This window comes from Eptatretus burgeri, chromosome 5 (genome assembly GCF_056783735.1).
Source record: "Eptatretus burgeri isolate ZD-2024b chromosome 5, Ebu_testis_v1, whole genome shotgun sequence".
NCBI classification, from domain to species: Eukaryota; Metazoa; Chordata; class Myxini; order Myxiniformes; family Myxinidae; genus Eptatretus; species Eptatretus burgeri.
Window position 1 is genome coordinate 19,169,291 of NC_140965.1, and position 23,418 is coordinate 19,192,708.

Consider the following 23,418-nt stretch of genomic DNA (forward strand, 5'->3'; position numbering starts at 1 on the left):
GGAGGATCAATAGGACATGTGAAGTGAGGTGATGACAAATGGAAGAATTGAAGCAATTTCTGCATCTTCTGGTGATGACTCCATGATGATTTTTGTCTGAAATTTTGGCCAACTTCAAAGTTATGTTATTAAGGCCCAGTCACACCTTGACGTTTTAGCCAACGTATGCCGATTTTTGAATTTTTTTTCTAAAACGCTGGCACACGTTGAATACGTTATGTGTAAGTTTTGATAACATTGAGATCACGCTGAAAAACACTGCCATACGTCGTTGTGCGCTGGCTTTAAACGTTGTACTTTTTGGTTGTCCTCAAATTTTTGCATGCTTGAAATTTCACGACGTATGCCAGCGTATGACTCACACGTTCCGCTACGCTGGCCACAAGTTGTATGCACGGTCTGCGATCGTTGACAGACGTCAACACATGCTTCTTGGAAGTTAATCATAAGTTGAGACACGCCGAGGTAATGTTTAGCGTACCCGAAACTTATTTCTAACCTATGATTAACGTGTTGTTGGCACGTTATGCGATCGTTGCCACACGTCGACAGACGTTACATTTAAGTTACTCATAGGCTGAAAGACGTCAGTATAATGGATCGTCCTTGCGTCAGCATCCACGGCCACGGCCAGGACACTTATTTGCAGCATTCTTAAAACTTTTCTTCGGCATGACGAGGATGTTCACACTTCGATGTCTAGCTTGGCTATGATTCCAATTGTCCATCGGCAGCATCTATTTAAAATAGTCGAGTTTGAGCGTTTTAACACGTTCAGAAGAAACGCTTCAAATTTCCAAACCCCAGCGTCAAAAAACAAAGGCGAGTGACAGCAATTTAAATCGTTCATTGTAAACAATGAAAATAGTTGAGTGGTACCGTTTAAAAGTCGTTGAGAGTTAAAAAAAAATCCAATTGTTGAGCGCAAGCGTCTACTTTCAATAGTGGGGTTTGAGCGATTTAGCACATTCAATAGAAACGATTAAAATTTCCGAGCGCCAGCATCAAAAAACAAAAGCGAGTGACAGCAATTTAAATCGTTCATTGTAAACAATGAAAATAGCTGAGTGGTACCGTTTAAAAGTCGTTGAGTGTAAAAAAAAAAATCCAATTGTTGAGCGCAAGTGTCTACTTTCAATAGTGGAGATGCAGCCATTTAAATCGTTGAGTGGCAGCCTATGAATAGCAAACCCCACGTCACCGGCAAAGATAAACTGCCGCACGATATGGATAAGTTAGGCTATCGTTGGGCATAGTTTGTGAACGCCGGCTACACGATAATTATTCGTTGGTATACCGTATCTATAAGTTATCGAAGCGCTCTATGCACATTATTAGTTCATTGTGCATTTGTCCAACCCGTTATGAATAGACCTAAATCGTAAAAACAAGCCAGAGCTCATTGTTGAAAAAGCCCCATAAAAAATTAGCCGCGAAGAACTTCGAACAATGGTGCAAAGATGTCTCCTACCCGTGGACACGCGGACGCAAGGAGGATCCATCATAACCCACACCCTCACACTCACCTACTACTGCCAACATGAACAAACTACGACTACTACTAATACTAATACTGATACTGCTGACATGGACATCGACTCGAAAACACTGTTGGGTTCCCCTTTTATGAACACCATTTTTATATACCAATTCCCAAAATCGCTGGGAACACGTCTTTATATGGCAGTTGTAAGTTAGAAACACGTTCATTTATTTATTTTTGTCGACCGGAAGACGTCATTGGAATACGTCTACATACGTCAATGTGTGTTGGGACTACGTAAAGAATTGGTTCAAAGCACGTCAAACATAAGTTAGAAATAAGTTTCGCGTGAAAAAGACATTACCGCGACGTGTTTTGACTTATGAGTAGCTTATAAGTAGCCTTTGTGGACGTGTGTAAGCGTCCGCATATCGTGTGTACAACTTATCCCCATCGCATGCGGAACGTGTGTCATATGCCAAGTACGTCGTAAAATTTTGAACATGTTTAAAATTTCTTGACTTACTCTACTTATTACGACGTATGATAGCGTACTTTAGCGTTCTACTCACGTATACCAAAATTACTCATACCGTATTTGACGTGCCCCACCGTTTGACACATTTTTCTTAGGTTGGCATACGCTGGCAAGATCGCCAAGGTGTGACCGCGATGTTGACACTTCCATTTCTACAGCAGTTATGATTCGAATCGTTGTGCGTCAGCCTTTTAATAGGCTACGTCACGACATCGTCGGCGATGCGTGCAACACGCTATGCCAAAGTTAGACTATCGTTGGGCATAGGTTGTGAACGCCGACAACAGGTTCAGCATTCGTTGGTATAAGTTATCTATAACACAACGAAACGTTCTGTGTCCGTTACCAATGCGTTATACATAAGACCAAGTCGCTATGAATACGTCCGAATCTTTAAAAAAAAACATCAAAAGTTCAACGTAAGCCAGCGTTTTACATACATTTTAATACGTTGCCATCGCTGGCTAAAACGTCAAGGTGTGACTGGGCTTTTAGCACGGTGACATCATAACTGACTTACTTCGGAGGAGGTCGAAGCAAACCTTGCGGACGTGTTCATCAGATAACATTGAACCCTGCAAGATGAATACAATATCAGTTACAAAGTTAAAATCAGAGATCATTTCATAAATCGTGAAAGAAGTTTTGGGAGACGAAGAAAAGGAGGTGGGTCCTGAGAAACTTACTGGGTTTCCTTTTATTCCAGCAGCTCCAGGAAAGCCTCTTTCACCAATTTGTCCCCTCGGCCCAGGGGGCCCCATTGGGCCTTGTTGTCCCATTTCTCCACTCAGACCCACTCTTCCGGGAATCCCTGGAGGACCACTATTTCCTCGCTATAGTCCACAAGACAGATTTGTTAGCATTTCTGTTTTGTCAAGAAGAAGCAGGTGATTTAGATGTTGTATAACTTACCTCTCCTTTCCTTCCCCATGGTCCAATGTTTCCCTGCAATTCACACAGGAACAGGAAGAAAGATGAAATTTTTGAAGTGAGTGTCAGAATAACACAAAAGAAAATAAATTACACCCTGCATTTTCCAATGTACAAATTATGTATTGAACAGTAACCATTGTAATCTCATTCCAAAGCAATAATTTGATTTGACAGGATGGCCTAGAGGTACACAAACTCGCGTCGAAGACGTCTATCCTGCGTTTGAATCCTGACCTACCTATAAACTGTCATTCCGGTGTTTCGCCGGCAGGGTGATTCATCAGTGGCAGTGGGGATGCCGTCCCATGGATGGATGTTAAACTGGGCGTCCCGTCTACCAGCTTTCGTAAGTGGACGCTAAAGATACTACGGTGTCCTTCGTGAAGAGTGGGCGAGCTATCGCCATCACCCTGAACAAATTACAAATTCCTGCCCCAACTAGCAGAGGGCACTGCATTGGCTGCACAGCCGTGCCTTCAGCCAATCATGCTATCCTGAAAACTTGTCGTGTACCAACGAAGAAGAAGTTGAAAAAAAATACCTTTGGTCCTTGTATTCCAGATGGGCCTAAACTACCCTTTTCACTCTAAACAAGACAGAAAGAAAAAAACAGGTTAGTAAGAGCAAGGGTTAAAACAAATCAGCATGCAGGCGTGACGGGATGAATCAAAATGACCAGGCCATTCACAGAACAAAACTATACCTTTCAGTCACTGGTCTGGTTTCGAGGTAACATTTATCATATGAAAGGGAATGTGGCCCACTAAGCAAATGAAAGCTTCATTCAACAGCACAGAAAACCCTGAGATGTTTGATGCTTACCTTGGACCCTTTTCTGCCAGGTATCCCACGTTCTCCCTCAGAAAGGACAAAGAAGTGCAGATCAGTTTCATCAGCAAAGTTACAAATAACAAGATAAAAAAATAATTAATTTCCTCACTTTTATGACAGATCACGAGGAAATTATCTCTGTTCCTGAAATCGATTCAATGCAAACTTTGGAAACAAAAGAAAATCCTTGCATTTTGATTGAAACACTTTTTGTGCACGATGTCCAGGTTTGTGGAGTAACGAGAACAATAGAACGGATCAGAACAAAAGGTACAGTAGAAAGAGAAGGGGGGCACCTACAGTGGGATTGAGGGGCAAAATAAAGAGACAGAAATAATGGATGTGGTGAGGAAGGAAGGCAAGGGGAGGGAGGACATAGGTGGGGAACAAGATGGATACAGCCGCAAACTCTCCGTTAGGAAAAGATGGAAACTTGTAAAGAGGTGGGTTTTGTCAGGGTTAATGGGGGTGGAGAAGATCATGATTGTGGATCGGGGATCTGCCATGGTGGTGAACAGCTGTCTTGAAGCCCTGGGGAGTGGGGGGGGGAATGATTCCACAGGTGGGGAAAAAGAGGTTTGAATGAGTGGAGATGAGCAATGATTCTGGATTTTAGGCTTTTCACCAGAGGGAGGTTACTCGCAGCCCATGAGCGCCCTGCATAAAACTGTGGGGGAGGGGAGGTGGGCTGGGGACACACACTCACACACACACTTTTGAGAAATCAGGCCACAAAAAGAATTTGAGGATGAATTAAACCAGCCAGATAAACTTATGAATGGGAAGTTGAGCTTAGATGTCATCACCTAATTGGCACAGACCACAAGGTGTGAAACTGTTAAAAGCATGAACAATACCCAAATACATAGTTATAACGTCTAAGAGCTTCAAGTTGTCCTTCCGTTATTGTATCAGCAGGTGAAGGCAAGAAGGTCCAAAATAGAATGATCAAGGCAATTGTTGATTTAAAAAATAGCTTGTAATTCTCTTTAATGGTTGTTTGTTTGGCTTCTGTCCTGGCTGTTCCACTTTGAATACAGTGGTCCATAATCACCAACACTCCAGAGACCGTAGAAAAATGTAAAAGTACAACCAACTCAATTATGTTTTTTTCTAAAAGACCTAAGCCTTTGTCTTCGGACAAAATCAAATTTATTTTTTCATTCTCTGCTCTGCATTTCTCACATTATCGGGAACAATTGTTCAATGATTGTACAATTGAAGAAGAAAAATATTTAGAAGAAATTTGAAATTATTTAATGAATGAGTGATAATTATGAACATAACCAGTTTTGTACTTGGACTCGGTTCATTTGGAATCCTTTTTCAGATCAGTGTGTTCTTTATCTCTTTCCAACCCCAACCCCAACCCCATCCATCCATCGGGACCATACTCTGTGCAGAGAGTTGGTGCTGCCTAAGCAGTCTCCTTGGATATTGGGAACAATCCTGGACGGGTCGCCACTCCGACACAGGATACCAGCATGCTGGCACTCATTTTGCTGACCTTGGAAGGTTGACAGGCAAAGTCAACCCCACCTGGTATTAATTCAACAGCCGAGTGGGATTTCAACTCAGGATCCAAGGATCCCAAGCCCACCATGGCAGAAACCATGCATTGATGCACCTTTTGGATCCAGATGGTTGGCTCGGGCAAGCTTTTCAATTTTGCTGGTGGAAAAGGTCCCGAAAGGCAACAACTATCTGAAAGGCAACAGAAGGGACCAGACGGGAGCACAAAGCTTTTCAAAGCGATTACTGAGAATGCTTGGTCTCGTCTCGTGCCATACCAGTGAGCTGCATGGAGAAACCATTGACAGTTCTGCTGCCCACAATTTGTTGTGAGCGTATTTGATCACATCTTGGTACTGAGCAAGTGTGTAACTATACATTGCGAAATGAAGGTGCACCCCATGATCCAGTGAGTAAATACGTAAATAAATAATCAAAAAATTTATTATGTCACAATCGTAGGCAGCTCAACTGCAATCATAGCTACACTCCCTTACCTTCTCCCCAGGAATGCCAGGAAATCCTGGTGCTGCTGGCTGGCCTGGAAGTCCAGGAATCCCCCGATAGCCCTGCCGTAACACAATTACACGGAACCTATGTGGAATCACAAAGTACTGCACATAGAAATTAGAAACAGACTTTACATAATCTCAAATCAGGGGCAGTCTTGTGAAATGCATCTCAGAAAGACTCCAGGAAAGGCAGGAGATGCCTTAGATTCAGGGTACTACTTCTGGAGCCACAATGCTTATCTTCAGAATTAGCCCGAGAAGCATTTTCAGGCATTTCTGCTTTTACAGGCAATACTGCCATTGTTGAACACGTTGTGGAATACCTGTCTTTGTGAAGGCTAGTATCAGTCAGCAGAGAGGATAAAGAATGGATGTTATTAACTAAAGTTCAAAAGCGAATGATTATTGGGCATGAGATAAACGGTGTGGCTTTGCATTGAACACGTATTGAGCATTATCTCTTTTTTTGTGAAAATCCACTGTTGAATGCAGGAGGGGTTGAACCCTGACTCGATAAATATAATATGATGACTTTTTTTGATGGAAGAGAAAGGTTGAAGTGACAGCGAAGTCGCTGAGCAACACTTGGACGCAACCAGCAAGGGAATTAATGAACGGGAAAAGAAGAGAGACAAAGGAAGGGAGGAAACACTGAAAGCAGCAAGTAAGGGGATTTTGGTTCAGCAGGGTTAATGGGGGTAATAGAGATCATGGGTCAGGATGGGGGATGACATGGGGTAGCGATGCACTGCCTGCTTCAAGCCCTGGAGGAAAAAGTTAAAAATGATGGTCTTTGGAAGGAGGTTCCATAGACAGAAGAAGTGAGGAACAAAGGAGTTCAGGTGTGCAGTCAGCCTGGATTTTGGAAGTTTAACGAGAGTGGGCTGCTGGTAAAACGTGTGCATCGTGGAGTTGCAGGGGAGGATCAGAGTTCTGAGAGAAGAGGGAGCATTTTCAGGGAAGAAGTGGTAAACAGTGGAGAGATCACAAACTTGTCTGTAATGTAAAAGCAACACACGATGTGCTTTGGCCTCATCATAAGAGATTCCAATAATATTGACAGCTTTACATTCCACAAAATCCAAGAGAGACATCTTACAGTATGTGATGATGTGGCACAAGCCCAGAGGGGAGAGCAGTACTCCAACGAGTTACTGTCAATGTCTTGTAAAGTGCGAGTAGCTCTAATTTTACAACAAAATCCTAGATTGATGAAGTTTGCCCAGTTTGCGGCTAGTTTTGGAGGCCAGCGTTGCCATGTGGATTGCCCAGGAGAGGTCTTCGCTGATGATGAGGAAACCTGTGTCGAGAACAGCCAGGTTGTGAAAGCCAATTTAAGGGGTGATGACAATGTCACAAAAGATAGACCGTATTTACATGATTGGGAAGGTTGGGAAGTTCAAGAGACGGAACCTCTTCTAGTGGCAGACCATTGAAATATACAACTGCCTTCATCAATGATTGGATGGTATACCACACAGACAAATACTAGGTGATTGTGGAGAGGTATATGCAGACAGAGAGGCAGTCCTGAGGGCTTGGAGGAGTTATGGTAGGCAGTTATCAATGAGCAATAGAGTTCTTGACAGACATGGCATCACCACCTCCGGAGCGGGTTAGGGGCCTCTCAAAGTGGAAGAGTGAATAGCCAGGGAGACACACGTAAATCAGAAACATCCCATGACAGAAACGTTTCAGTTAAACATACAATATCCGGAGCTGCAGGAGTAACCTGAAACGGAGAGATCAGTAAGATTCAAATGGAGATGTCCAATATTTATGGGAGTACACTGTGGGGAGTGGGGAAGAGATGAGGAGCAGGTGGTGTGTGGGGTTGGGCATGTTGTGGGGATGGCCAGACATTCATTGGGGACGTGCAGTGGAGACAGTTGGACGTGCGGTGAAGGTAGAGGGACGCGTCGTAGGGGTGGAGAGACATGCAGTGCGGGTGGCAGGACACATGGTGGTGGAGGGAGGGGTGGGTGGAAAGTACAGTGGAGACAGCATATGCATGGAGACAGGGTACAGATAAGGAAGAATAAACAGTTCTCTGTAGTCCAGAGATATCTAGTGAATCCCCAATCCTGTCAGATCAGGTCAGGTCAGGTATGGGAGCATGTGCCAGAAGAGCGCATCGCTGCGTCCACTTTCCGCCGGTACTCCAGGGGCCTCCGTCTGGCCATCCCCAGGCAGATGCCATGCCCATCCCCATCTCCTTGAGATGATGGTCAACCTGCTGCAACCACGAGGCACGTGGTCGGCCCACTGGCCTCCTCCACTCATGAGACTCCCTCGCTGAATCTGGTGAGCAGGATCAGCGTCAGGAAAACGAGCCACATGTCCATACAGCCGCAACTGACGCTCACGGACAATGCAGGTAACAAATCTCATCCGAGTCTCTCTCAGCAACCGCTCGTTGGACACAAAATCTGACCAGCGATAGCCAAGGATTCTCCGAAGAGACCTGGTACCAAAGGAATTAAGTCTCAGTCTCAGATCCTTGGTCAGAGTCCAAGTATCGCATCCATAGAGCAAGACTGGAAGTACCAAGGACCTGAAGACTCGGACTTTCGTCCTCCCGCACAGGTACTGGCAGCGCCACACCCCATGATCCAGTGAATCCATGACTCCCCAGGCCCGACCCAGACGTCTATTGACCTCTGACTCACAGCCAGCAGAGACATGAATATCACTGCCACGGTAAGTGAATCTCTCCACGACCTCAACATCCTCACCACAAACAGACACAGACAGGACAGCAGCATCCAAGATGTGACCGAAAGCCTGGATCTTAGTTTTGACCCAAGAAACCCGTAATCCCAGCGGCTCCGACTCCTCATTCAGCACCTCGAGGGCCCCCAAAAGGATATCTAAAGTCTCCGCAAAGATGACTGCATCATCTGCAAAATCAAGGTCCGAGATCTTGACATTCCCAAACGATGCACCGCAGCTTGATCTCTCCGACATCCTCCCTAAAATTCAGTCCATACAAGTGCTGAAAAGTGTGGGGGCCAGTACACACCCCTGACGAACTCCAGTAACAACTGGAAATAAGTCAGATGATACCACCACACTTCACAGCACTCTCAGTACCAGAGTAGAGTTCAGACATCAGATCGATCAGTTTTGGTGGCACCCCACGAAGACCAAGAATCCTCCAGAGGACATCCCGATTCACTGAATCGAACGCTTTACAGAGATCAACATAGGCTGCAAGCAGCCCCTGCCGAAACTCTCGTCTGCGTTCGGTGAGGACACGAAGAGCAAGGATACGGTCAATCATTGACCTCTTTGGTGTAAAGCCTGACTGCTCTGGACGCTGGTGCTCAAGCAGATGGTGGCGAACCTTATCAAGAATTATCCGAGCAAAGACCTTGCCCGGCACTGAGAGCAGCGTCACCCCTCGGTAGTTGTTGCAGTCTTGGCGATCACCCTTCCCTTTCCAGAGAGGAACAACAAGGCCCCTCTTCCAATCAGTTGGGATGATGCCTGTGTTCCAGGCAGAGCACAAAACTGCATGCAACGACACGAGTGCAGCATTTCCACCAGCCTTGAGAAGTTCAGCATGGATGCCACAGATCCCTGGAGCGTTGCCCCGTTTCAACCGGTTCACCACAGCCCATGTTTCCACAAGCGAAGGTGGACCACAGTTGATTCGAGGGTCAGCAACAGGGATTGTAGCACCCTTGACGTCCAACTCGACAGCAGGGGGATCAGCCTGGTACAACCGCTCAAAGTAACCGGCCCAGCGGGCCTTCACATCAGACTCCTCTGTCAAGAGCCTACCACTCTCTGCTCCAACTGCAGTGCTCCGAGGGATGGGCTTGGATGAACGCAATGCGCGAATTCCCCTGTAAGCAGGATGAGAATCACCTGTCCACAGGTGATGCTCTACCCCCTCACAAATTCCTCGCAGATAGGCCTCCTTGTCCACCCTCAGTACACGTACAGTTTTACGCCTCAGCTCCCTGAACAGCGCAGCTCTGCCATTCAGCCTGGCCCTGTGACTCTGGTCAATGGTATCCAGTGTCCCTTGAGAGACAAAATTCTTCTTTGCCCTGCGGTGAGCTCCAAGACATCCACCGGCAACATCAAGGACGGTGGTCTTGAAGGCACTCCACAACTCTTCAGGACCCCCCAAAGCACCCAGACCCCCCAAGTGTCCACTCAGCCTGTTCGCAAACTCCTTAGCTACTCTCTCATCCCTGAGCTTGCCAACATCCAGCCTAGGCTGGGAGGGTACCATTCTCCAGGATTTAAGGTGCAGCTTCAGAGTTGCTACAACAAGCCTGTGGTCAGTATTGAGGAACTGAGCACTCCGGTAGACCCTGCAGTTCTGGATCATCCTCGAACGACCGTCAATGAGGACATGGTCAATCTGCTTTGCCACACCGTCAGCGTTGGAATACCAAGTCCAGCGATGAGCTTCTGGGCGCTGAAACCATGAACCAGCCACCCTAAGTCCATGACTTCTTGCAAAGTCAAGGAATTTAGTGCTATTCTGGTTCATAGTTCCTGACCCATGGGGACCAACACACACCTCATAACCATCCCTATCAGTTCCAGTCGATGCATTGAAATCCCCCAAGACTAGAAGTGTATCTCATCTGGGGCACTGATCAACCACAGACTTGAGCGTGGCGTAGAATGCGTCCTTCACGGTGAGATCACTCGCCTCAGTCGGAGCATAAACAGAGACCAGGGAAATGACACCTAAGGAGTGACGAATCCTTAATCTCAAAATACACTCGTTGACCGGTGTTACCTCAATTATCATTGGGGTCAGCTTATTGGACACAGCTACAGCAACTCCTTGGGTATGGTAACCATCAGAGCGACCAGACCAATAGTAGGTGTAACCACTCACCATTATCTCGCCGCAATCCGGTCTCCGAACCTCAGAGAGAGCTGCAATCCCGATGTCCAAACGCTTGAGCTCAGATGATAACAGACAGGTGATCATCCTCTCTTAGGGATAGGAAATTCTAGGCACCCACCCGAAGGGACCGCCTCAGGTTAACCCAAGGAGACCGCCGTCTGGTGGACGACACCTCAGCACCACTCCGACAAACTCTCCCGCAATCTGACCCAGGGATGTTACCCCGTGGTTTCCCTCCTATCAAAGATTGGGGGTCCCGAAGGCTTTGCCCCAATCCCGTCATCCGGTGAGCTGCCCTGCGAAGGGAAGCTGCACAGGAGGTACTCCCACAGAGTGGGTTTTCAGATTTTTTTGTGTTTTGCGGAATGAAGGGTTTTATGGTGGCCAGAGTGCAAATCCTGCCACCAACCTCCTAATAAAAAAGTAACCCAACTGCAGGAGGACGTCCACAGACACAGTTGGGCACTAGATATGGATAGCCGTTGGCTCACAAGGAGCTCCTCCACCCTTTGACAGGTTTTGTTTTTAATCCTGCTGGGTGTCCATATCCAAACACCCTCCTCACCAGAAAACCTGGTGGGGGAGATGGTTTAGTCGCCGACAACCCGACCATGGAACAGGTTAGTTAAGGTTTACATGGTACCTGTAGCAGGTCACAGATCTAACCTGACCTGACAACCAGATCATGATATAAACCTCCAGCCAAAATTTTATCAGGATCGGATCAAAACCCACGGAGCTATGCTCGGGACAGACAGACAAGCTGTCAGATGAAAACAGGCATTTCGACCAGGATGAAAGTGAGGCCTATTAAAAGCACAAAGGATAGTCGAACTGTTGGATTTCAGTTACAATGCATGGAGAGCAGACTTGTAAGCTAGTCAGAATTAGAATAGAAACAAGTCTGAAGACCACGATGGTTCACGAGCGGTATTTGACGATGTAGATTGTTTCAGAAGTCAAGGATGAGACAATGTGATAATGTTTGACCAAGTTATAAAAATGATCAACATGATGTGGTACGAGTGACAGGTTATTAGCTGCAAAATGTCGAAAACCCGGTTTCGCTCAACAACTTTAAAAATTTGACCTTTGCATAACCTTTAAAGGTCCCAAAACAATGTTGTGGACATTAAAATAAGGAAACAGGATACGTACTATAGCTTATTGGAGTTAGTTCGTCGAAGAAGGTGGAAAACCCGGTTCGATTCCCACAACTTTGAAAATTTGACCTTTGTGAACTTTAAAGGTCAAAGGTCAAGGATTATGACCTTTGGTGCAAAACTTCCTCTGGAACATTCCAGGAACAATATAACGTCATATAGGCTATATGGCATTTCGCACTCCTCGGATTATCCATACTTTGATGAAATCACCGTAAAAACAAACTTGAAGGGGGTGCCACGGGCAAGGTGTTCGAGATAGAGCAAAATGGTTTCAAGACTTTAGGTGGGGAATGACCTCAAGATTATGCATAAAAATATTGTCATCCGAGCTCTCAAAGTTTTAGCGGTTGTATGATTTTTATGTCAAAATTCGAAATTTTCTAAGTTCGTGACCTTGTGACGAAAATGAAAATAAAATCGAGCTCCATGGGGCTAACCAAATACCGAAACCCCTGTCAGATTCGACAAACCCCCTAGGAGAAGATGCAAATTGAAATCGGCTACCCCCTAAAAACACGTTTTTTGGGCGTGGCTCCGCCTATAATGTACGCACCACGCCCATTCTCAGGAAAACACAACCAGATCATGATATAAACCTCCCACAAAAATTTTATCAGGATCGGATCAAAACCCACGGAGCTATGCTCGGGGCAGACAGACAAGCCGGTAGGCGGACATGGGTAGTCGCCTACCCAATAGAACTTGACGCGATGGGCCCGTTCGATGGGGAATGACCTGAGGTTTAAGCACAAGAAAATTCATGATTCTAGCTTCAAGGGTTAATGCTGCAGATTGTTTTTTCGTTAAAATACCCCCACATTTAGAGGTTTTTCGGCCGTTGCTAGGCAACAGAGGGGTCCATAGCAACGGTTCTTTCTCACACATAACTAGGACATACCATGAACCTACCATACCAGTTTCATGTATAGCTGACTCATAGTCAGATATAACGAACTTCGTTTTTTTATTGTTTTCGACCAGGGTTCATTCATAGTCTATCTTTTCCGACAGTTTTCATAGGATCCGGCTGGAAATTTTTGACAATATGGCTGAATGTACTGCCCACAGTCGCTCGTGGCCCGATTTTTGATTTTCGAAAAAATTAATTTTTTATGATTTTTAAAAATTTCAAAGTCCCGTTGCTAGGCAACGGTGGTGTCCATAGCAACGGTTCTCATTTGCACACAACTCGGTCATGGTATAAACCTACCAACCAAGTTTCAGCGAAATCGCCATTGTATTAACGGAGCACTGGACCGAACAGACAGACAGACAAACATATCGACGGAAATACTGATAATAACAGAGATGCCAACTTTTGGAAATCAGAATTAGGGAGGATTTGCAACCGACACCAAATAATGTGCGCTAAGCGCACATCTCGAGCGCGGTACGCTCGACCCTTGCGGCGGGGTCCAGGGCCCGCCTTAGGGTCCTGGAAGCTCTAGGGTTCTAGACGCTCTCTAGTGCCCTCTGAGCCCTATTTTGGAGCATTTAACATGTTAAGAATTCCCACTTTTTGAACAAAAAAAGGGGAAAATTGTGCACTTTTTAATGTTACATGTATGTTAATATTAGTAAGTTAGGGGACAATCAAAGATTAACAAAAAGCACAAAAGAAGCAATATTTTTCTTACCTTACTGGCTGGTACTACTGCTGCTTGCTTTTTCCATGGCAGCTTTGCTGAGTGACAGCTGTGTGGCTCTTTTAGCCCTTCTGATTATGTCTTTGCTGTATTCTCTCTGGTAGCAAGGGGTGCTATGAGCTAGTTTTTCAATTAAGAGAGCTTCCAGGGTTTTGACACTCAAATTGGGACGAAATTCAGTATGATTCTTCCGTACAAGACTGAGTGCCCGCTCACATGATGCGTTCGAATGAGGAATGACCAAGATTCCCTTCATCACTTTGCTCAAATTAGGATACTTCTTGGCACCAGTGCAGGGATCTGTGAGCTGTGAAATCCGATGCCACTGCTCATCCACTCTCACTGTCTCAGTAGCAATTGTAGCTATGGAGGCGTCTGCCTGGTAGTGAGCGAATTCACTCTCAAGACTGTCTATATCACTATCACCGCCACTGAACAGACAGGGGAATTTCTTGATGAAAAACTCCACACAGTCAAACCCCACTTCTTGGTGTAGCTTAACATCCAGCACCTGAGCATGCTTGGCTAATTCATCATCTAGCGGCCAGGTTTTGAAGATGTAATTGCAGGCTTTCACATAATATGAGCGAACTGCACTGAAGAAACCTTGGATGTCTGACTCACTCAGAGTGAAGGTGGATTTCTTGAGACTCCTTTGTTCCCTTATATACAGTTTGGCATCGTTCCCAATCATGAGGTCCTCATCATTCTTCTGATGATTTCTGTCAGAGAAGGGTACATTTACCAGAGCAACCGATGACACCGATGGTTTCAAAAACCGTACGAAGATATCTTTCAGAAGACCATTCAATTCTCCGTGCAGGAGATGAATACAGGGTTCGTCTCTTTGGAGCAGAAGATTCCCCTTCTCAAAAAGCTTGTTAGCATATCGAAGGAAGAAACAATAGAGTTTTGTTTGTGGAGACAAGAACATCCTGTTGATACGTTTTTCTCTAGATTCCTGCACAGTGTTTGAGGAAGATGCGCTTTTAGTTGTAGAACTCGTAGTACACTTAGCCGCAGGGCGATCACACTTGCGTTTACTGCCAGCAGAAGAGGTCAGACTCGTAGTACCAGATCCAATTTTACGTTTGAGGAGAGAGCTTGAGGTAGGTGCAGCCAAGGAAGAAGACCTCTGATTCGAAGGTTTTGCTGAGCTTCTATCAAGTGATTTGGCAAAAGCAGAACTTAACTTGGGTCCTTCTTTGCCTGTAGATGGGACTATCACAGTCTTTCTCGACTCTGAAGGGATCTGCTTTGTAGATGAACGTGATGAAGGGCCGGTGATCTACCTGCTCTCAGCATTGGTTTTGGTGCTGTCCCTGCTGTCTTCTTCGCAGCAGATACTGCAGTGGTAGTGGTGAATGCTGCTCCACTAGTGCTTGATCCTGCAGTGCCAGTACTGGCAGTAGATACAGTGCCGTCCTTCTTGCTCGTTGTTAGAGTCTTGGCTACAGTTGGTTGCATTTTTCTTCGTACTTCTTCTTTGAAGAAGAGGCGAAGTGGCTCCCACTGTTCAATCAGCCTGTCTAGGCACTGACCAAGGGACAGCCACCTTGTTGCGACATGCTTCAGAATCTTGTGTGTCGGGGCATCACAGAGTTCTTGCAGTGCTTTCACTCCTTTGACGCGTTTACTACTTTTGTCCAAGTAGTAGTAAATATCGATGAGAAAGTCATCTAATTCAATGGGTAAGGCCTGAGCCGCCTTCTTGGCCGTATTGTGCATCATATGGCAAGGGCATCCCATGATGTAGCACTCTGGATTTTGTTTGTGGATATAAGCAGCGACTCCTTTGTGCTTGCCCACCATGACAGAGGCATTATCAGCACAAAAGGAAACACAATTTCCCCACGGAATTTTCCTGTCACTGAACTCATGATCAAACAGTTTGAAAATGTTTTCTCCAGTGGAATCTTGTTTGCACGCAGGCAAACTTAGCAAACCTTGCTTCACAATCCCAGCACTGTTGTCATAGTACGAAATCAGGACAGGATATAGCTGGGCCTCACCACTGTCATTGCTACCGTCTGAAGCTAGGCTAAATGGAGCTAGTCTAGCAATATCGGCAATAGATGAAGCAGTAACATTTGACAACTCACCAATTATTGCTGAAGTTTTTGTTCTTGCACATCCATACTTTGAAGCAACTTTTGAATCTGGAAACATCTTTTGAAATAGAGATCCAGCATGATCTGAGACTGATATGGGCAAGTTATGTTCCACAATAAATCCACTAAAGAGAAGTTCCGCTCGGGTAACATCCTCTTCCTCGCTTGTCCCTTGTTTGGTGAAATAATTCAGAAGTGTACCGGTACTCGTGCTCGAAGATCTCTCCTTTGCAATGTCTGTGTGCCGTTTGCTTCCAACGTGCTTCCGAATATCATCGCGACCTCCGTGCTCAACTGAAATATCAACGCTGCATACTGTACAATACGCATGATGAATTCCTCTTTCAGACTTTCGAATACACGGGTATTGGAGACTGTATTCGGTCTTGTACTTCTGAGACCATTTCTTGGTCTTTGTAAGCTTCTTTTCTGCCATTTCGTAATCAACATCGAGGGCTTGAAGCATCGGTAACTTCGAAGTCGATGTTCCACAGCTGCAGCGCGACTCGTAGAACTCTAGCGGCTGTTAAACACCGCACGGTGGTCGCGACCGCCGGGCTGGTACGGGGCCCAGCTGCATGCAGTGAGCGTATCGCATGCATATACACTGTGCATACATACCGCATGCACTGTATTGCACACATACCGCATGCACTAAATCTCAGTGCATGATCGCATAAGCGAGATCCAGACCCAATGTTTCGCTGCTCCTCATTTGAATTTGCAATTTTTTACGTACAATTTGGTAGCAGCGAACGTTATGGAGTTACCACATGCTATACGTAGCAGACGATGCTTTTCATTCAATTCTCATACTAGTACATTCTGATTAGTGAACAGTGCAAAAATATCAAAATTTCGGGAGGATAAGGATAGTGATCGTAAGGGCGGGAGTTTGGGTGAATTTTCGGAAGCCTCCCGATGAAATCGGGAGGGTTGGCATTGCTGTAATAAGGGTAGATCAAAAAAAAATTTTTTTTTTTCGACTGGATCGACTACCCAACAGACAGACAAACATACAGACACAGACAGACACACAACAATAACGAATATAGTGGTCACATTTTTTTCATGAAAATATTTTTTCGTGAACCAATTGTGTGAAGAAGAAGAATAAGAGGTCGGGCCTTGAGAGGTTAGTGCGGAAAAGAAAAGCGAGATGAACAATTTTTGAAACCAAAGCATTCCCTCTACGATTAAAGAGGATAAAGCAAACAAGGAGAAGTTTACATGAATGAAGAAGAAGAGTATATTTTTCAAGCAGGTGACCTACCTGTTTCCCAGGAATTCCTCGTTTCCCAAGGAGACCTGCATGTCCTGGCATTCCCTAGAAGACACATTGCGACGTATGTGAGGTTTAAGGGAAAATTAATGTCGATTGCTCACGTTTCAAGAAATGGTTACAACACACCGGAGTTCATTTTGCAGACGATCCCTCATTAAAGCTTTTGAAACAACCAGCTCCACACACAAGAGTCTCTTCCTCTCACCGATGAGACGTCGCCACCTCTGTGCTATGTTCTAAATTGGTAATTGAGTTGCAATCGTTCATTGGACACACAGCCATGTTTGATGAGCTTTGTGGTTTAAAATAAGAGTAACTGCGGTCCAGAAATTACAATCTTCCATCATCAAGCAATATCAACGATATAATCTAATATGAGGACATTCACATTTGGATTTGCTTCAAACAAGGAAGGAGCTTACTCTACAAGTTTGTTACAATATGCGGATTATAATCAACATCAACAAAATAAATACGGATTTCTTACGGGGATGAGAGTCAAGTTTGAGCCGCGAACACATTCCTATTTCACAATAAGCTGAAGAAACCTGTGTCGAGAACATCCAGGTTGTGGAAGCCGATTCAAGAGGTGATGACAATGTCATAAAAAATAGACCATATTTACATGAGATTTAAACCTCGCAAACGAGAATACAAATAAGATAACGCTTCTTCATTGTTTCAGGGAATTAAAAAAAAACAGTGCAAATGATATTACTGTACGATATGAAGCCACAATCATGTGTAGGGAAGAAGATATGAACTTGGGCGTACTCGATGGTACACCATCATAAATCCCGGCGCTTCCCACGGAAAGCAAAGTTAAAAGAGAGTAAAAAATGTTTTTTTAAAGTTCCATTAGGAACGACCTGATATCAAATTTTGAGTTACATTTTTTCCCCCATTTTGACTCTTGTATAAAATGACAATGTGACCATAAGTCCCCACCCCAGGGAATGAACCGGAGGGTCAGTCCAAAAAATCGTTCCACGTTTCATGCGTCTCCAATGTTGATTGAACAGGGTGATTTTTTTTAGTTGAGAACCCTAAATAATTCTCATACACTAAAATCTATATCAGTAAGGAACCTAATATTTTGCGTAAATGTAGCCTAATGTGACAGAAAGAGATGACGTCATCCACACAATTGATTACCTGAAATCCACACAATTGAGCTTGTTGGGCTAAACGTCTGAGATTTCTTCGGGCTTGCTTCCATTCTTTCCCGCACTTCATACACTTTCTCTGGTGTAATGACACTTGGCTGGCGCAAGTGCTTTTTAGCTTTCACGCAGCCTATTTCTCTGAACTGCTTCACCAGTTTCCATATCATTGATTTTGAAGGTTCCATACGAGCACCAAAGTGACTTTTAAATGCAATTTGACATTCCCCGAAGGATGCATTCTTGATGTAATATTTGACAAGAAATGCGTGCTCTTCTCAAATTGAGTGCCACGGAGACTGCTTGGTGTTGGCTCAATGGTTAGTGATGCAAGCTTGTGATCCTAAGGTCCTGAGTTCAAATCCTGCTTGGCTGTTGAATTAATATCAGGTGGGGTTGACTCAGCCTGTCATCCTTCTGAAGTCAGCAAAATGAGTACCAGCTTGCTGGGATGATCGAGCCATTTGAATACCCTGTGTCGGAGTGGCGACCCATCCAGGATTGTGCCCAATGGCCAAGGAGACCGCTTTGGCAGCACTGATGCTCTGTACAGAGTATGGTCCCAATGGATGGAGTGCCATGGTGTGAACAAGTGAAAACTGTTAAATGTCACTGCTGGTTCATGTGATAAACCTGATAATGCTCAGCATCACATCATGTCTTTCTGTGGCATTAAGCTACATTGATGCAAAATATTAGGTTCTTCACTGATACAGGTTTTAGTGTATGGGAATTATTTAGGGTTCTCAAATTAAAAAATAAAATCACCGTATGTAGTTTCATTCAAATAACGACAGACGGGTGGACTTTTCATTCATAGACGGGTGGACACACAGACAGAGACGGACGGAGCCGATTACAATATCTCCCCGTTTTTTTTGAAAAAATGTGGGGATAATAAAGTTTATGCTATGCTCCAACTGCATGACAAACGGCAGCTGCTAACCGAGCAGCCAACTGCCATAAGAGTGGATTAAAATCACATCATATCAGTTAAAGTCAATGGAGAGAAAAAAAAGGATTATACTGTAATAAAAATAGATAGACCATGCCTACACCATGCATAATATATCAAACTCAACGAGACTCAAAATAATAGTTTTACACCAAGAAGGCAATTCCCAAATAAATATTCCACAAAACAAGAATTTCTCGATGTGGCATTTAACCAACAATACAGAAGCAGAATGAGATGACGTTAAAGAAAGAAAACAGATTGGAAGGCCAAATAAATTCAGCAAAACAAATGAGCAATACTTAAAGATAAGTTCCTTAGAGTTTAGAAAAAAAAATGAACAACTTTCGAGCACAGATATCAGGGGCTCAAGGGGACTCATTCATGGTCAGAAGGTCTCTTGTCAAAAGTGGTCTCCATGGGCGATTTGCTATCAGAAAGCACTTTCTGCATAAATGTAGCAAAACCAAGATGCTGCAATATGCCCAAGAACATCCGGGTTGGGATGTTAATCAGGGGGAAAAGATACTTTGGAGTGATGAGAGTAGTATAGGAAATGGGGGTTCTGAGCCACCTTGTGTTAGGAGGGCTCCAGAGCTCTGGGAATGCTCCCAGATCCATACCTTTCGAAATTAATATAGGCATCTTGAGGTAATAGAGGTCTGACTTGAACCACCGAGATTTCCATTTAGACATTGGTATACTCTTTAATATACCCATTTTACACGACTACCATGGAAGGCACGAGGCTTGTCATTGCTATGAAATTCAATCTCGCGACCAGAATAATAGCATAGCTAAAGAAACTAGAGATAGCCAAGCCAACGCTTTGCTTTCGCAAGGCAAAAAAGGAGCTCAAAGCCATCCGCCTGAGGTATATCCTACGCACCAGTCATCTCCTTTACCAAGCTGTCACCGGAGAAAGAGGATGCCCAGTCATTCAGCACGAGTTCCATCAAATTGATGCCTCCAAAAACTTTCTTGGCGAACTTGACTACTTTGTCCTGCGACTTCAGGTCGAGTTGGGACTCAGCGACCACCACCAACAGAAAGTGGCCGCGCTCCTCGACCAATACAACAGGCACAGCATTGATTGTGTCGTTAAGACCGTCAAGCACTCGATCACGACCTTCAGGGGGAAGTACAACATTTGTTTGGACTGTCAGTTGACGCTAATACTTCAGAGTGGACCTGCACCGAGTGCGGAAAGGTCCGAGAGTTGAGAGGAACAATCTTCGATAAGGCACAGTTATACAACCAGGAGGGGCAAAAAGTCAAATCGGGATCGTTCAATCCAAATCACCACTTTCAGTTCTGGATGGACCGCATCTTAGCCCGAGAGCCGGAGCAGGATCTCGGAGATAAAGATGACCCCAATAATACCCCCCCCCCCAAAAAATTTTTTTTCACAGAAGCCATCAAAATTAGGGACCGGGTCCTTGATGAAATTCTTCCCGAAGATACTGGTCCATTAACGGCTGCAAATCCCACAGAAGCGAAAGAGCTCCGGCGGGTCCTCTGCTACATATACATGCAGGGACTGGCTACCCTCAAAAAATGCAACAGGGAGTGGGGAAAAATTTGTTTAGAGCTTCCTGAGATAGAGTGGACTGCCACTAACCGGGTAAAAGCCCAGCGGCACCGGCCGCTCTAATTCTCGTGACCGTCGAAGGCGGCGACTGGATCATACTCCGTCACAAAGTTTGTTTTTTGTAATTATTGAGCATAAAATGAACCCAAGATTTCTTCGCCATACAGATCATATGATTTACAAGTCCAGGGTACTGTGTTGAGCACATCATCAATTTTACATAACTCATTAATCCATATTTTAGTATACCCCTTCGCAAAATGTGATTTCCATCAGTATATTCATATGATATCTCAAACTCTAAACTTTGGTCTCCACAGATCAATTACTTGTTCATATTCTAATTTTGCAAATGTTTCTGAGTCTGAGGGTTTCAATTTTGTTCTTGAGTGAACTGTGTCATTGTAAGCATCTACAACATCTTGTATGACAGAAACCCATTTCTTATGGCCGAGGTGAGTAAACTTTTTGGAAAATCTCTCCTTCAAATTGTGAATAAAACGCTCAATGACAACAGCCTTTCCTTCGTTAAAGGTACTGTACAATGTAATACCATGGGCCTTCAGAAAATCCATAAATATTCTATTATAGAACTCTGTTCCCTCATCAGTCCATAATTTCTTTGGCTTCCTTTTACTTTTACTAAATATCCTGTTGAAAGCTAACATAAGAGTACTTCACCTTTTATTTTTCAAAGGAACAACTAAACCCACACATAACGAGATCTCAAATCAATAACGGTTAAGCATAATTATATCCCCTATCAATATTAAGTTCAATCAAGTTCGTGGATCAAATGTAATCAACCTCTTTGGAATACACCTTCCTTCATTTAAACTTTGTAATCATCGGTTTATGTAATCCATAGGCTAATTGCTCATCAGGCTTAATGGCATCATTTTTTTTGCTCCGCTAAAGTGGAAACACCAAGTCCCAGTCTTAATTTAGCACTTATCATCTTCTTCACGATAAATCTATCAACTTTCTCTCTCAACATTGAATTTCGTATCAGACAAATTATTAAATAACATTTCCCTGTCAGCTTCATGTTTTTCAGCCAAAATAGTGCTATTCCCATAATCAATATCATGTTTCATACACACTTCATCAACCCTATTTTTGGGTCTGCTCCAAGATTTAGGATTGTCAGCTTCGTCTAATCTCTTATCCAGGTTTGTGCCAGGACCACAGAATGAATACCCCAGTAGATGTAGTTCTCCGGGAATCCCAGTCATTGTAAATTTACTTCCTGATAGCAATTTTTGTATATCTCCTCAACCTTTTTTGCTTAAAAATTAATTGACTCTTTTTAGTTCCACAAACCTTACAAATTCCTTTCTGTATAACTCTATTATCTTTACTTTTACTTTTACTTTTACTTTTCAGAGAAAGTTTTCGGAGGCAACAATTTTTCTTTCCGATCTTGATGAAACTTAGTATGTGGGTAGAGGTCGATGAGTGTTGCACAACGATATAACTTTTGTCCGGGTTCAAGGTCAGGGTCAAGGTCACGAGGTCACGTAAGTTATAAAAATCGCCATTTTCAAAACCTATCTAGTCTGCCATTTTACAAGATATTCGGCAACTGTTTATTAATTATGATAGTAAAAAATATTATCTTGTATCTAACAGGACAAATTTTTGAATTTCCTTCCCGTTTGATCGTCATGTGATCTGGAAGATGGCCAAAAACGCTGATGCGGTTCGCAAAGAAAGAAGGAAGGAGAAATGAAATATAAATATAAAACACATTTTTAGCCTTTTATTTTTATACATTTTCCGCGGCCCTTACTCGGGCAGTTCTCCGCAGAAGACGTCTTCAACCTGGACGAGACTGGACTCTTCTGGCAGCTGCTTCCGAACAAGACCATGGCTTTCAGGGGAGAGCGGTGTACTGGAGGAAAGAAAAGCAAGCAAAGGATCACTCTTCTGGTTGGGGCAAACATGAGCGGCAGCGAGAAGTTCCCTCTTCTGGTGATTGGCAATTCCAAGAAACCCCGTGCCTTCAAGAACAAAGAGATCCCGGTCAAGTACAAGGTGAACTCGAAGGCGTGGATGACGGCGGAGCTTTTCGAGGAGATGTTGCGTGCGTGGGACGGACGACTCGGCCAGCAGGGACGCAGAGTGCTGGTCTGTCTCGATAACTTCTCTGGCCACCCTCCCGAGCTCGAGCTGAACAACATCCAACTGGTCTTCTTCCCACCCAACACGACAGCCAATTCACAACCAATGGATCAGGGAATCATAGAGAACCTCAAGCGCCACTACAAGAAGCTCCTGCTATGCCGCCGGCTTGAGGCCATAGACGAGGGAAAGGAGTTCAAGTTCACGTTGCTCGACGCTCTACACGTCGCCCGGCGTGCATGGGAGCAGGTCGGCAAGTCGACGATCAGGAACTGTTTCGCGAAGGCCAAGTTCATCGAAGAGGAGATCCAAACTGAGCCACAGGATGCGGAGCTGCCCGACATCTGGGAAGCTCTGCCTGCCGAGGAAAAGATGCACGAGAACGAGGAGATCGAGCTGTCTGACTTTCTCGAAGCCGACGAGCGCCTCGCGACTGGCGGGTATTTCATGCTGGAGGAGATTGCGGAGGAGATTCTGTGCAGTGAGGAGCCGGTGGAAAGCGAAGATGACGAGGTAACTGTCGAGGAGGAAATCGTTCCGTTTGAGGAAGCCCTGCGCGCTTGTAGCACCGTCCGGAAGTTCATGCAGCAGAGAAGCGGGAAGCCCGGTGTGATGCAAGCGTGCGATCGGCTAGACAACGAGATGCACGAGATCCGCCGAAAGAAGATGCGCCAGCCGACGATTCTTGA

General features: G+C 44.6%; 1 protein-coding gene across 1 annotated transcript in view; it reads right to left on the reverse strand.

Moving 5' to 3' along the window:
• Positions 1-23,418, reverse strand: part of LOC147025964 (uncharacterized) — a 197,432-nt gene that overhangs the window by 15,868 nt on the left and 158,146 nt on the right. The window contains exons 16-22 of the mRNA XM_085883562.1: positions 16,885-16,938; positions 5,795-5,866; positions 3,777-3,812; positions 3,496-3,540; positions 2,934-2,966; positions 2,708-2,854; positions 2,542-2,596 (exon numbers count right to left, since the gene is read on the reverse strand). Of these exons, the coding sequence (XP_085739688.1) occupies positions 2,542-2,596; positions 2,708-2,854; positions 2,934-2,966; positions 3,496-3,540; positions 3,777-3,812; positions 5,795-5,866; positions 16,885-16,938 (442 nt within the window). The remainder of the gene's footprint in view (positions 1-2,541; positions 2,597-2,707; positions 2,855-2,933; positions 2,967-3,495; positions 3,541-3,776; positions 3,813-5,794; positions 5,867-16,884; positions 16,939-23,418) is intronic.